Here is a 14473-nt window from a genome sequence, read left to right on the forward strand (position 1 = left end):
TTTTTATATATATTTTATATATATTTAAAATATAAATCCTACATTAATATCATGATTGAGGAGGAGCAGTTATCTAAATATTTAGATCACGAAACACAATATGAAGTTTAATATAAAAGTTTTAGAAATTTGATGACCAACAGCATCATAGAGAAAAGAGTGTTATAAAAATTCGCAATATCGTACAACTCATAGTATAACATTTTCTCTTTATTTCACAAGCAATAAAGTAACGTAAAGTAAAGTAAATGATATGTGTCATGCTAAACGCTCATGAGAAGTTAGAGCGAAGCTTATCGCGTGTCATATCGCAATTTGTAATATGTCGTGTTACACGATGCTTGAGATTAATAAGTCAATACGAATTATACGTGTTAATTCATAGTTGCTAATTTAGATTACGAATTCTAACGCACCGTGTCCAAATATCAAAGTTAAATCTTTGCGAACCTAACATATGTAAATCGAAGAAGCATGACATAATTTACTCCGGTCTACTAAAATTTTAATTTTAATACGTAGGTGTAATACATTAATGCGTATTATATCTATCTTAACGAATAATTAAAACCGTGAATTTCTCAAAGTATGATATTCAACCTTATATTGTCACAGCGAGTACGATGATACTTAGAAGGCAATCAATCAATCATACTCATTCATGATGTTGTCGTTTTTTTATGGATTGGTGATATGGACACCACAGAGAATATAGTGTTATACGTTTACATTTTGAGCGATACTTTGGTCGAGCTTATGATGTGTATTCGCCAAGTTAAGATGCGATATAATAGTATCTTTCGATAATATTGGAAACGATAAATATTTTCATTGTGAATTTTACGATAGATGTAATCAGTGCGCGGAGAACCCTGAGAGTGCTTTTATCGTGAGGCGTGTTTAATAAGCGCATTTACTTTGTGTGTTTTGTGCATGTCGAAATTAATTAAAAATAATGCTTTCAACATTGATATTCTGTTGCATATTTTAATTTTTAATATTCGAATATCGTGAGATTAAAATGTTGATTCATTAGATTCGTAAACCGAAACGGATTCCATTCATTAATTTGATCCGTGACTAGTTTTTATTTTTACTTATTAATACGAGCTTTTTATTAATTTGAATATAATTAAAATCACGACTGATTAATTATTTAAATGTGAAATTTTTCATTGTATGAAGAGAATAGAATATATAATATTTGCGTCAGAGTTACGCGGAGGTAAATCATTTTTGCAAATACTTCTCGATGATCCTCTCAAGGACGATCGTTATAAGAAACTTAAGTTAACTCGAACGACTAAAAGTTGTCGTGGCATTTTTTGCATCTCTTTCCAGCATATTAAAGATTTGAAATGTTGATAACTTTTACTTGTATCTCACAAGTAAGTTTGAAAAGGTATCGCGTATCATTAAATCGGGAAAAAAATTTGTGCGAGATTAAAAAATAAGGAAACGCTTTCAAATAAAATTACTGCAATGTGCTGACTTTATTAAAGAGAAAATTAATTTTTTATTAGCAAAAATCTGTAGCGGAATGTCGAGAATCTATGACTGTATTTGTCTGATTTACTAGTCCAACAAGTATTTTTGAAACAAATAATTCGAGCGTATCTATTAGTAATAATTTAATTTATGAAATGTTATTAAATATTTTATTAATTCGAATATATAACTATATTAAATTAGCCTTTTTCTCGTACAGGTAACATTAAGTATGCATGTTAATGCGTACATATTCGCAAGTGCGCTTTTAAATTAGTCAATCGAACGGCAGCTATCGATGATTTAATTAGAGACAATTATCGAATACGTACAAATACATAAAATGTAATAGAGTTACCACCAATCTACGTTACTAAATTAACTCCAGTGTCCATCTGGAACATTTTCAATAACACTAAATTAAGCAACTGGCATAACATAAATTTCAATAATAATGAATTAAACAACTCGTATAACAAACATATTTAAATTACAAAAAAATATTCATCGACTGCTATATAGATTGATAAGAAATAAATTATATTTGATTTTTTTTATTAGTTATGCTGTAATTTTTTTAAGAATATAACTCTTCAATATTTCACTTTCTGTGTTTTTGACATCTATTGATCAAAGTAGCAATTAGAACTTATTATGTTGTATCGTGTTCCGTAATATGATAATATTTATTGATCTATAGCTTATTACATTTTTCGTTATCTTTTCCCTGCACAACACCAAAGTTTTTCACCTCGATAACTTTCTACTTTATAGTAGCTTTTAATTTTACTGCAATTTACTGCTCTTAATTATGTTTCTTTTATCTTCGAGATTCGTCCAATGTTCGCGTAATTTAGTGGTTACACATTTCAAGGCAACGACTAAGAGAGCAGAAAAGAGGGCTATAGACAAATTGTCCGTAATTTATGCGCTACTAGCAAATGTAATTTTCCAAATCGACCTGGTGTCTTCGTCGCGCGACTCTGCGTCCATTTCGAAATTGCTCTCGTGTGTTTTCGCGTTCCCATTAAAGAAAGGTTGTTAAATAAAGTGAGAGCCTCAACTTTTACGTTGAGTGTCTTCATCTTTCGTTTCATCTTTTTGTTAATGCCATTGTAGGTTTTTTTCTTATCGATGTATATGACTCTTTTTGCTGAGGATTTCATCCTCAACAATGGTTAAATTGCAACGAGCAAATATTTCTTAAGACAGGATAAAGACGTTGCAAAAATATCGATTATTATTAGCTTTCTTCATGAAAAGATAAATAAGATTACTTGAATGACAATATGGCAATGAAAAATCAACAATTAGATGATAGATTTTAAAGATAATAATCGAAAATCAATTTTTAAATTATATTTGCTCATTATTTCGCGTTTAATTTGAGATTTTATATTTATTTAAGATTATGGAATATATAAAAGAATATCAAAATTTTAGCTAGACATTCTTTTTTAAATCACAATTTTGTTTGTAATAATATATTTAATCGTACAATTACTTAATTTTATTTGTCCGCGGATCTCTCCGTGATTTTATTCGCTAAATCTTTTCAATTATACATTTTCAGATTCAATTATACATTTTATGTTTTCATCATTGAAATACTGTAACTATTGCTTTTTTCATATTCTTATGTCGTTCCCCTAGGATTATCCTGCGGAGCGGATAGGTATTCAAATCTTTACCGTTCAGCTATGGAGTTAAAGAAAAAAAGCTGTTTCGGATATATAGTAGATTGTTTCATTTTCTTTGACCGCTTGTAAACGTGAGATGAAACAATATTTGTTTCATATTTCATAAGATTGAAACGACGAAAGCGAAGGTGACGGACGAAAAGAAATTACACGCGTTTCACAAGTTAATGGAACGTTCTGATTATAAGTATAAGAAAACAGATGTAACATTGCGTATAATGGCGATAGCACATCCTAATAACAATCGCAATCAAATTTGTAACATTGCGTATAATGGCGATAGCACATCCTAATAACAGTCGCAATCAAATTTGGGCCCAAATACATTCTCTTACTGTGTATTCACGGGAATCTTACACTTTTCTTATCGAGTTATTACATCATAATTCTGATGTTCTTCGCTCATTCATCATGTAACACGGTTTAATGAATCTTTAATCGAGAAATATATATTAATCAGCCGTGGCTGATGCTATTGAAAAAATTTCCAGACTCATTGTACGTCAGCCATCGAAAATTCTCGTGATCGTCCTTTATCCATTTGTTAACTATAAAGGACGCTTTCATCGGCGCGTTAACAATGAAGCTGATAAATTTCTCTCAATATGCAATGTGTCGATAAAATGCTGATAATAAGGATAAGAAGCAATCTCTTTTGTAATGTCATAGTTATTGATAACCGAGTAATCGTATCTCTTGTCATAAATCTATAGCAAAGTTTGCAATGCGAAGGGCATTTATCACTTAAAGGAGTATTTTATATATCGGGTGTGTATGTGGTCGACTAGGAGGTTCTAATATTCTGGTTACTCAACGCTAAAATTATCGTCATAGCTATTTTAAGCAAGGCTCATGTCGATTGTTAATAATTCATATAGTGTTTTACTTGTTTTCGTAATGGCTACATAATCTCTCGATATTATACGTACGAATAATTAATTAATGGTTATGGTTGATGACTTCATGCTGCCATTTTCTTATTATTAATAATGAATAAGAATGCAGTATCATGAAATATGTAGGATCACATAGGACACGTCTATCTAATCTAAAATTCAGAACAGAAGATTAAAGAACAACAATAGAATCGATGTTCTCGAGATGTTTATGATGTGTTGGTGGTCGTAAATTCATCGTATCAATCACGCGTCGATCTTGGGTGTTGCTCGAACACATCACTCCCCGTATGTGCGTTTATTAAGGATTTATTTGGGCTCTAATCCGCCTTGGACTGCCTGCGCAAATTGCAAATCAATTATTCGTATTGACGCAAAGGGGGCACGGCATACTCGCGGATTAAAGAGAAATTCCAATTTGGCACACATGAGTGTAAATAATCGGTATTTTATTCGTGACCGCATGTATTGTGATTAAGACCTGCCACGCTTTTCCTCCGCAATTTATTTAAACACAAAATCCACAAGGATTAATTGGGAAATTGACATATAAATGTACGACATTGAAAATACAATTTCCCCGTTGCAATTTTATGAAGCGTATAAAAATTCTTTCTCTGGAAACGTTCTTTCTAAAATTCCAATTTTCGAAACCTGAAACTTTATATGGTCATAAACCTGCACGAAGTACTTTTCTCCTGGTACAAGAGCTATTCTCGAAGTGCGGATGGACCTGTGCATTTTTATTAGTTTTGAGAGAATATAGTGTTAAAGAAAAAACGAAAAAAAAAACGTGAATGAAAATTTAACTTTTTCTACAATACTATATATGTGCAAACTGCAGAAGAATCCCGAGTGCAATAATTACACGAGATGTAATTATTGTTTCCATTGGTGGTAATCGCCAGCAGGAGAACTCTCGGGAATTTCATTGGTTTCGATAAATTCTGCCGAGGTCGCGCTCTCCGGTCATCAATTCCCAACGACAAGACTGCGTTCACTGCTAAGGCTGAATTTACGCGGTTTGCTCTTGGTGATCCTCTCGGGTAAATCGTCCCAAGTGAATGAATCGGAAGTGAACTATCGACAAGCTCAAGTTCACTCAAAGCCCTTCATCTTTGATCGTTTGTAATTCATAAGTTATTGGTGCCTTTTAGGGAAAATTGACTCTATATTAATAAAAATATCTATCATTAAAATTAATTTTGAAAATATTAACATATGTATGTACACATTTCAATTATAAATCATCTGATGATAAGAATTTTCAAGATTTTTGCTTCGTCGAGCTGATAGTAATTTTCCATGAGAATCTCATTTCTTAGCATGAAGAATTACTTTTGTCGAAACACAGAATTACTTTTGCCTGAGTAAGATTTATTTTTCGTTTATTTCCAATGATTTATGTTGAATATGCTGTGTAAACTCAGCTTAATCGCACCATATACGATAGGTTTCCACATCCTTCGTATTGGAAAACTCTATAAATGATTCGATGTCAATATCATACCGCCATATGGTTCGGACTTAATCGGGAAAATTTAGTTTATATTGTTTGAAAGTTTGCGCTGTGCTGCTCCTAAATTAATATCATCTTTCACTAATTTCCATCTCTATGATTCAATTGGAACGATATTTATTACTGTTTGCACACGCTTCATATCTATTTCTAAAAAAATAATCTGATAATATTTTAAGTCAAAAATATGAGCTAAAGAAAATTTTATTTTTATAATTTTATTTTTATTTACATAAAACGTGATACGCAAAATATGTATGTTCTGGGTTCCTTACAGAGTTTCTCTAAATTTTGATTCATACGACTTATAAGTGGAGCATAATATTTACCTTGACATTTTTACTAGGCAAAGATCGATTCCTAATTGATCATACAATCTATGAATAAAAAGAAATACAGAAAATCTGATACATTCTATATATTTGATTCTAATTGAATTTCCTGGATAGCTAAAGGTTAAAGGATGTTAACTGCGATTATAAATAGTTCTCATTAATTATTGTGACTAAATGCTATTATTATAAAATGTTGAATATGTGCATGATAATATAGGAACGACAAGCACAATTGTTCGAGAAATAATTAGTTTTGCCTTCAGTTTTACTGGAAAATTTTCCCTCATTTTAATTTAATAAATGTAATAATTATTTAATAATAAATTAATTTTAGGTAACGCTAAAAGAATTATCTTCTGGATTTCACAATGAATGTCATCGTTTAAAAGCGTCACCTCTTCTGGAACTATCGGATACAATTGCATTACGCATACGGCACGTGCGTATAATTGCGCCTTAGGTGAATTAAGCGAGTTGCTTCCGCTGAAACTCGCTTTTGGAGTTTACGTCAAATCCGGCTTTCTTGTAGCATAGGATGTGACAAGTTTTATTTTCTCATTAATCACGATCGAGCCCAGACTCTGTAAATTAACGACGACGGATAAACGATCTGATCCAAGCACGTAATAAAGACGAGGGTTAAAGCGTCAATAAAAGTTGTGGAGACAATGTGCGTCTGTGATATTATGTGGTCGGGTTTTTCATTTTTTTCTTAAGAATAAACGCTCGCAAATTTTATTTGCAGTGAATGCTTTACAAAGAATGTTGTATGACCGCGAGATTGCATTTATCAGCAGAAATGGGAGTAACAGGACAACAACGAAGAATTAATTAATTAGGAGCGAGAGAAATGTAATGTAATGCAGTTCCACTGATAGTTGTAAGCTAACATAGAAGATTGTCCCAACAAAAGTTCATCATAATTAGAATTAGAATAGAGATTATAATAAAGTTTCGATTTAAAATGCAATGAATGTTTCCTCAAAAAATTGTAGTTTCTTTTTTAATTGCAGAAACGTAAACTCTTAAATTTTTGCTAATTTCTTTGAAATCCGGCTATCTGTTACAAAACATATATTTACATTAAATTAAATTAAATTACTTTTGTTTCTAAGGTAGTCTTTGCTTTCTCATGTCTTCATTCTTATGCGAAGAAAAATATGTTGCAGCTACCTATTTCATTATGAATAAAAAGAGCCACGGAATCAAATGAGTAAAAAATGTTTTATGCAGGAGTAAAAGTTTTACTCTGATGTCTGAAATTCATTTTTTATTCTGTATATTTTCAAGTGTAATTTAAAAAAATTAAACAAAAATGAAGCACGCTGTCTAAAAGCAAGAGCTTTTGATTGTATGGAACGAGTCCGAAAATTCGAAGCTTCGATCTGATAGATCGAGTCCGTCGTTAACATATTAAAGTACTGATAAAAGGCTGCGTCAATAATAATCACTTGGTTCGTGCGTGCACACTATTAATTTCCTTCGTTACTAAAACCTGTCTGGAATAACAAACACGCAACTCCAAAGTAATATTTTTGAATATACTTCCGGCACAATGGCTACACTGAAGCTCTGTTTTATTCGCTCCTCTAACATTTTTATTTACTTTGCTTAATACTTTTCAACTTTCAGACATCTCGTTATCGCGATTGGAAATAGAAGGAGAGATATTACAATTTTTTTCTTGTAAAGTGTTGATTACACGTTCTATGTTACTTGACATTTTCTGATACCCTATTTTGTCGTGTAATGGATGTATAAATAAGAACAAGGTTATCTTGAATATGATCATCATGGGAGTAAAAAAACCGGCAAGTGTAGAGCGACTCCTTCGTCGCTTCCTATTTTTTCCGAATCTTTATTTCAAATAGTGATAAAGTGCATGTTTTATGTCGGTAATAGACGCTCGTTAGAATTTGACCTAGCTCTTGCATATTTTAGACGAGATTTGCATCGTGCCGCATTTCAAAATAAAAAAACGAAACCTAAAGAGGTATGTATACACCACGCTACCGTGACGAAGGGTGTTGAAATATATATCGTCACATGTAAACTACGGATTAATCGACATTTCCCGCAGTTTCGTTTGCGCCAGTACGCGATTTTATTTCGTCGATCCACGTTACGGTGCGGGTATGTTTGCTCCACGTTTTTTTTTGTGAATTTATTCCATCGTGTTATCCTTTAAAATTTTCAATTTTTACTTCCGCCGAAAATCATGCGGGATGTGAAATATTTTTCAGTGATATTTGAACACCAAAGGATACGTTAAAAATTTTTGGTAATTGATAAACTATGCTAAATTTTATTTATAATAAAAAGATAATGCAAAGTATATATAGGATTTATTTTGATTCCTTAAACGTATCGGAAAAAAAGAGAAAAGTTTAAAATCTAATATACTTTACATAAGGCTTGTATGTAAAGTATATTAGGTAATAGCGTAAGTCGAGAATGAAAAGAATATAATGCGTTGGTTCAAGCGAAATACTATCCAATGTAATCTTATATCACGTGCCACAGTTGCGACACAAATAATTTCGCTTGTCATCTAGATATTTTGCACGAAATATATTGCGGTCTGTGAAAACTTGTAACAAGATTACCGCAATGTAGCTACTTAATATTTCAAATTCATCAGCGTCTTTTAAATTTCTCTCAACAGTATGTAAATATTAATAACATTCATTAAAAATTCGTAACAGAATACGTTCGAAACAGTGTTTATAAATTTATCAAATATATATAATATTATAAATTTTATAAATTTATTTTGTTAAAAACATCTGGTGAAACTGGTTATGTCTTTAATTTTATATACCTTTTTTGCGTTATCTCAATTGAAAAATAAAGTTAAAAGAAATAAAAAATTGGACTATAAGATTATGTCACGGTTAAAATATATTTGTAAATGAAAATAATTCATTTGAAAAAACATTTCTGTAATTATATTTACTGAAATAGTAATATTTCATAAATTTAAGAAGCAAGCATTTTTCATTGCATACTTATTTGATGTGATATCATATTATATTTATAAAATATCATTATATCATATTACATTTCGAATTGTGTACATATTGTTTCAATTAAAATTACATAAAATACGATTTTTAATACATATGAATTTAATTTAAAACAAATATCTTGTGTGGTAGAAGCCATTACAATTTTAACTCAACAAAATTCAATTACGAGTTCCGTTTCTATTCAAGATATACATCGTCATTGTTAAAACGTAATAATAATCACATTATATATAACTTTCTAACAACCCAAGTTAAACAATGAGATTCAAGTCGACGTATCTATGCTTTATATGCAGGGAAGGGAGTTGCCAAGTATACAGCATTCTCTGACTTTCTACTATTACTTCTGAATTGATATAAATGAGTCTGAAGAGGTGATTCTTTAAGCAACTTTGAATAATTTTGAATAAAATTATTACATATGCATACATGAATATTTACATCAACTATTCAGCGTAGATCCTCAAGAACATTATTCTATATCTACTTTTGTTAATTAATATTTTATAAATTAATTATCTAATTTCATATTATAAATATTTTATTTTATAAAAAATTTATTTTGGAGTAATGCTATTAAATTTTTTTTTAATTTTTAAATCACTCCTTCATTTTTATTTCTTTTTTATCACTATAAGATCACACTTAAGATCACGTTCTTGCCAAGTCTAGAACTAAGAGTTACTAAATATGATATTTTTAACAATTCCATTAATTCTGCAGTCACGGAATAGAGCATGCATGTATGAGCCTTCATTGACAGGATGTGCGTGCGTGCATGCGTGCAATTAGTACATATCACAGCGGTCACGAACGTCGCGCCGTCCTCCTTCTTGACGAGATCGGCGTGACGCCGCGCCGTGACGCCTACTTTCCTCTCGATATCAAAATTCCATGCCTGGCATGCGCTGGAATTCTTTACGGCCTCCGATGTGCCGTCGTGTGGTGTGGTATGGTGTCACGAGAACGTCGACCACACCCCAGCTTAGCTCAACACGACCTCGCGGAAGAGTAGTTAAGTAAGGACACACAAGAATGAGAAGAGAAGGGGGAAGGGGAGAGTATCGGAAAACAGGCGGAGGTAGAAAAATAGTGTAAATGGAACAGGATGATGCGCAAGTTTCTCCTGAACAACCAGGAGATTTTAATGGTGATAATGAGAAAGAGGATATTACGCGACACGTGGTAGATGCTTGTAGAATATTAAATGCGAAAACGAGGAAAAAATACATGTGAATATAGAAAGAAATGTTTCAATTATTGCAAAAATGATTTATTTAAGATAAATATTTATGATTTCTTTAGTAAATATAAATATGAATAGAGTATAAATATGAATATTAGTATAAATATGAACTTCTCAAGAGAGTCCGGTTATGTAATATAGTCTTTTCACGAGACAAATATAGTGGCATTTGTTGTTTATTGCAAAGTATTACAGAAGATGGACCATAAAATTTATGGAAGCCTATATATTTTGTAATATAGAGTCAAATATTGCTACCATATTTCTTGCGTGATTAGTCTCTTGAGAGTCTTTAGATATAAAGAGAGAATTTTTGACAGATACAGAGATTTATCTTGTGACAGACATTTTGAATATCTATTATAAGAGAAAATTCATTTTAAAATCCTTTTAATTATAATTAAAATAAATTTAAATAATTAAAAGTAATTTATTGCTTTTTTCTTATTTCGACATTTATCGCTACAGGCATTTACCTGTATATCGTATCATTATTCGACCTTTAGAAACTATTCTATTTCTGCGCTTATTGTTTCAAGAACCGTCGCCGTTGTACGACAACAACCACTACCACGAGGAGTGCCTAAAATGTAACAGCTGCGGCCTGAATCTCACGGGACCCAATCAAAAGCGGGCGAGACGGTGAGTAAGATAGAATCGCATTCTCGATGCGGTTTACGCTTCCGGCGAACTTGTAAAACGATATTATCCTTAATCAGTATTGTCGTAAACATTATTATGTGCTGTACCACATTAATGTGAAGCACGCCTCTTGTCCTTTTATTTTCATACTCGTTTTACGACATTTCCATTTCATCGAGGCTCTTAACGTGACTGTAACGATTTTATTTGGTAATCCAATACCGTTTTCGAAACTATCTAGGAAGAATGTGTCTCTCAAAAATCTTGAGATACACTCTTTTTTTGGATTTTCAAAAGGTTTCAATTTTGCATTGTTTATAATGTTGTTTGACTTTGCATGTAACTCCATGATTTTATATTTCACAATATACAGAAAGGTAATGCATGCTCCGGAAATTGCCAAAAAAATGCTTAGTCACAAATTACAATTTTCATCATTTGGGTTATCATTTATTATTTCGTTCATTTATTATTTTTTATTACCCCCGGCCTGATTTCACGCAATCTGCATTCAGCTGCGTACAAAATGGACGTTCGGTGAATAAACGCTTTATATTTTGTATTTAAAAGTATTATTATACAGGATAACGGTAAATTATACAGTCAAACGAGCAGTTTTATTGTTGACTACGGTATAATATTGGCAATGCGAAATGTTGCGCGCGAAAATAATTTTTGTTTACAATTTAACACCGTCAGAGAGGAACATAAATAACTATACGATATTCAACAGAATTATATCCATGTTATTTGCTTCATGCTATCACTCTCTCGACTTCTTTTACATATTTTAAAAATTAAGCCGACTCTCTCTCTCTCTCTCTCTCTCTCTCTCTCTCTCTCTTATGGAATAAGATCCTTGACGGACGATCCCATGATGCTGAATTCTCAAGATATTTCTGCCTGGAAACTGAGTAGCGAATATTCGAGATATACATGACGAAATAGAACACGAAATGCTATTTGATCTGTATCTCACAGACGCACAAAGTAACACAATTGATAAATAAATATAACTATTTGATCTATTTTTCTTTTTTTTTTTTTGGAATAAGAAGCATGATTCTATTATTAACAATTTGTACGTCATCTTATCATATAAATGTAATACGACATATATTTTTTCCATCGTTTATAAAACGCATTTCTTCCATCTTTTAAAATGTATTATATAACTCTGTAACCAATTTGCGTAGATGAAATAAAATATGAGAACTGTAACACGTGGATATCCTTTATATAGCGCGAGAAACTCAATCGGTCGAGGAGTCAGTCGCGAAGCTGCGCTTTTGTAATGCATTGCCATACAAACAGAGATTCCGTTCACGATTTAACACTTTGTTCGCAGAGGCGAGAAAGACATCAATAGATCGCGACAGTAGGAAAGCGCTTTTTTCGCCATGCATCACGTCGTCCAACTTTTACTATACTCTCCCGACGAACGTAGAAATTCCGCGTCCGATTAACATGATGGACAAAACGCGAAATCAAGCGTTCGTCCCAGTGAATTCGATCTCCAATTAATTTGATCGGACGATTGAAGTCCAACGAAATTGCGACATACTCTTCATGAAAAATCATCCTAGTTTTATCAAGAGTCACGCGAAAGCTGTTGCACCGGTTGGAATACCGTCTCCGCGCGAATATCGCGCTTTTGCACCCTCGTACATTTGATCGAATTTACATGGCCGATGAGATTCGATCCCGAAAAGAATGCTCAGCCATCTATTGCGTTTCCCATTCGAGAACATTTACGTCACATATGTGGGGATCATTGCGAGGCTCAGTCGATCGGAAAGCCATCCCGTCGCGCCGTTCGATCGCGAGTCACGTGGAGTTGAATTGACGATTTTAACGTAGTCTCCCGTGGATAAAAGGACGAATAATATATCTTCTATATCGGGTCGCCGATTCAGAAGCCCATTTGCGATTCAACGAACGTTACGACGAGCGTTATCGTCGAGCTGCCACGTTGAAAAACGCCACGTCACAGTGCGTCATAATGTCATCCCTCGACAAGCTTTCTTCCCTCCGCGGAGAGCGAGGGATTATCGAAAAATATTTTTATTATTCTATCGCGCGGACCGAAGGCAGACTGTGGAAATAACGCGCGGAATCCTGTCAGATGCAGGCCGAATTGGAATGGACGTTTTAATGTAACGTTATGCGATTACCATTGCCGTTTTACAACCTTTACGCAAGTCGCTAATGCATCACTTTAATGCATTATGAGGTTATCGCCTATCGTACAGGTAATATAAATAGAAATGTCATATGAAGCTTAAGAAATCATATTTTTTTTATGATTTACGTCCGTGACAGTCGATCACTCTTATATGTATATGGAACACAACTCGCAAAATATCAATGAAAATTGACAAATATTACAAATATAGTTGAGAATATAATGCTCTCCGAAATTTAATAAATTACGAAGAGATTAACGTGTTTTTGTATGGATCATCACAGTTTCTACTAAAACTCAGTATAGTTCATACTTTTTAATTGATATTGCGTAAATCCATGTGATAAAAGCGCACGATAAAAGAGATAAGGGAGCGATGTGTTCCAATAACAGCCACCGTCGGGATGTAACAACGGATTCACGTTTATCAAGCGATCTGAACTCTCTCATGAAACTTCGTTTCTCTTGATTGTTTTCGTGATGATAAGATTCATTTAAGTTCAAGTTTCATCACGTTGAAATGAAAAGCATCAGTTGGAGATTTTTTTTATCTTTAATCAAATGCCTTCTAACTAGAATCAGATCCATCTTAATTACTTTTTTATAATCAACTCATTGAGTTTTTATTTCAAATTGATTGTTTTTCATTTTTACGACAATTCATTTTTACGACAAATTTAATACCAAAAGATGTTACATAATAAGAGCAAATATCATTACTATTCATTGCCAGTAACTGTTCACTTTTATGTTGGAAATGATGCTCCATAAACACCTATTTATTATTCTTGGATGAAAAGCAATAAAATACTGCTCGTTTTCAACGAACAATTCTGAGAGTTGTTCTGTATTTCAGATTCAAGAATCAGATACTTTGCGATCTGCACTTTGCCGACGTGGCGCTGATGGAGTGCTCGGACTTCATGCAGCAGTTGCGCAGCTTCAAACCACAAAGTTTAGGCTGTGCAGTTGCGAGAAGAAAATCTTCGACCACCCTGATCTTTCCATTGCCACCTCAGGCGTGCTCTGGTAAGTGCTTTCATCATCGCTCATTCTTCCTCTCTCTTATCGGTTGCATTTTCGTGAACGAGCCCAGTGCCACCGACTTTTGGAAGAGTGCATATGTATGAGATGAAGCTACAGGTGGTTCCGCCTGTCTTGGATTACTCACGATTATATGAGCGACGTTACTTCGTCACGCCGGATTCGAATAGTAGAATGTAAATGTTCGGTAACGGAGTCACAAATGGGAATCACAAAATATTCATGAAAGAAGAAATAATAATTGTCGCGTTTCTTCAGTTCAATGTATTGAAATGGATGATCGTGTGTACTAAATAATTTCAAAGCGAATTAGATCGTAAGCGTTGATAATCTTCTTAAGTATTAATAAATATTTATAAATAAAAGCTATAAATAAATAAATAAAATTA

The 14473-nt window shown here is 32.8% G+C and overlaps 1 protein-coding gene across 1 annotated transcript in view; it reads left to right on the top strand.

Annotated features, from left to right (window-relative positions):
* The window catches only part of LOC108685585, a 33718-nt gene that overhangs the window by 10017 nt on the left and 9228 nt on the right, over positions 1–14473 (top strand). The window contains exons 10-11 of the mRNA XM_018190441.1: positions 10753–10855; positions 13897–14069. Of these exons, the coding sequence (XP_018045930.1) occupies positions 10753–10855; positions 13897–14069 (276 nt within the window). The remainder of the gene's footprint in view (positions 1–10752; positions 10856–13896; positions 14070–14473) is intronic.

This window comes from Atta colombica, unplaced genomic scaffold (assembly GCF_001594045.1).
Source record: "Atta colombica isolate Treedump-2 unplaced genomic scaffold, Acol1.0 scaffold155, whole genome shotgun sequence".
In the NCBI taxonomy this organism is placed as follows: domain Eukaryota; kingdom Metazoa; phylum Arthropoda; class Insecta; order Hymenoptera; family Formicidae; genus Atta; species Atta colombica.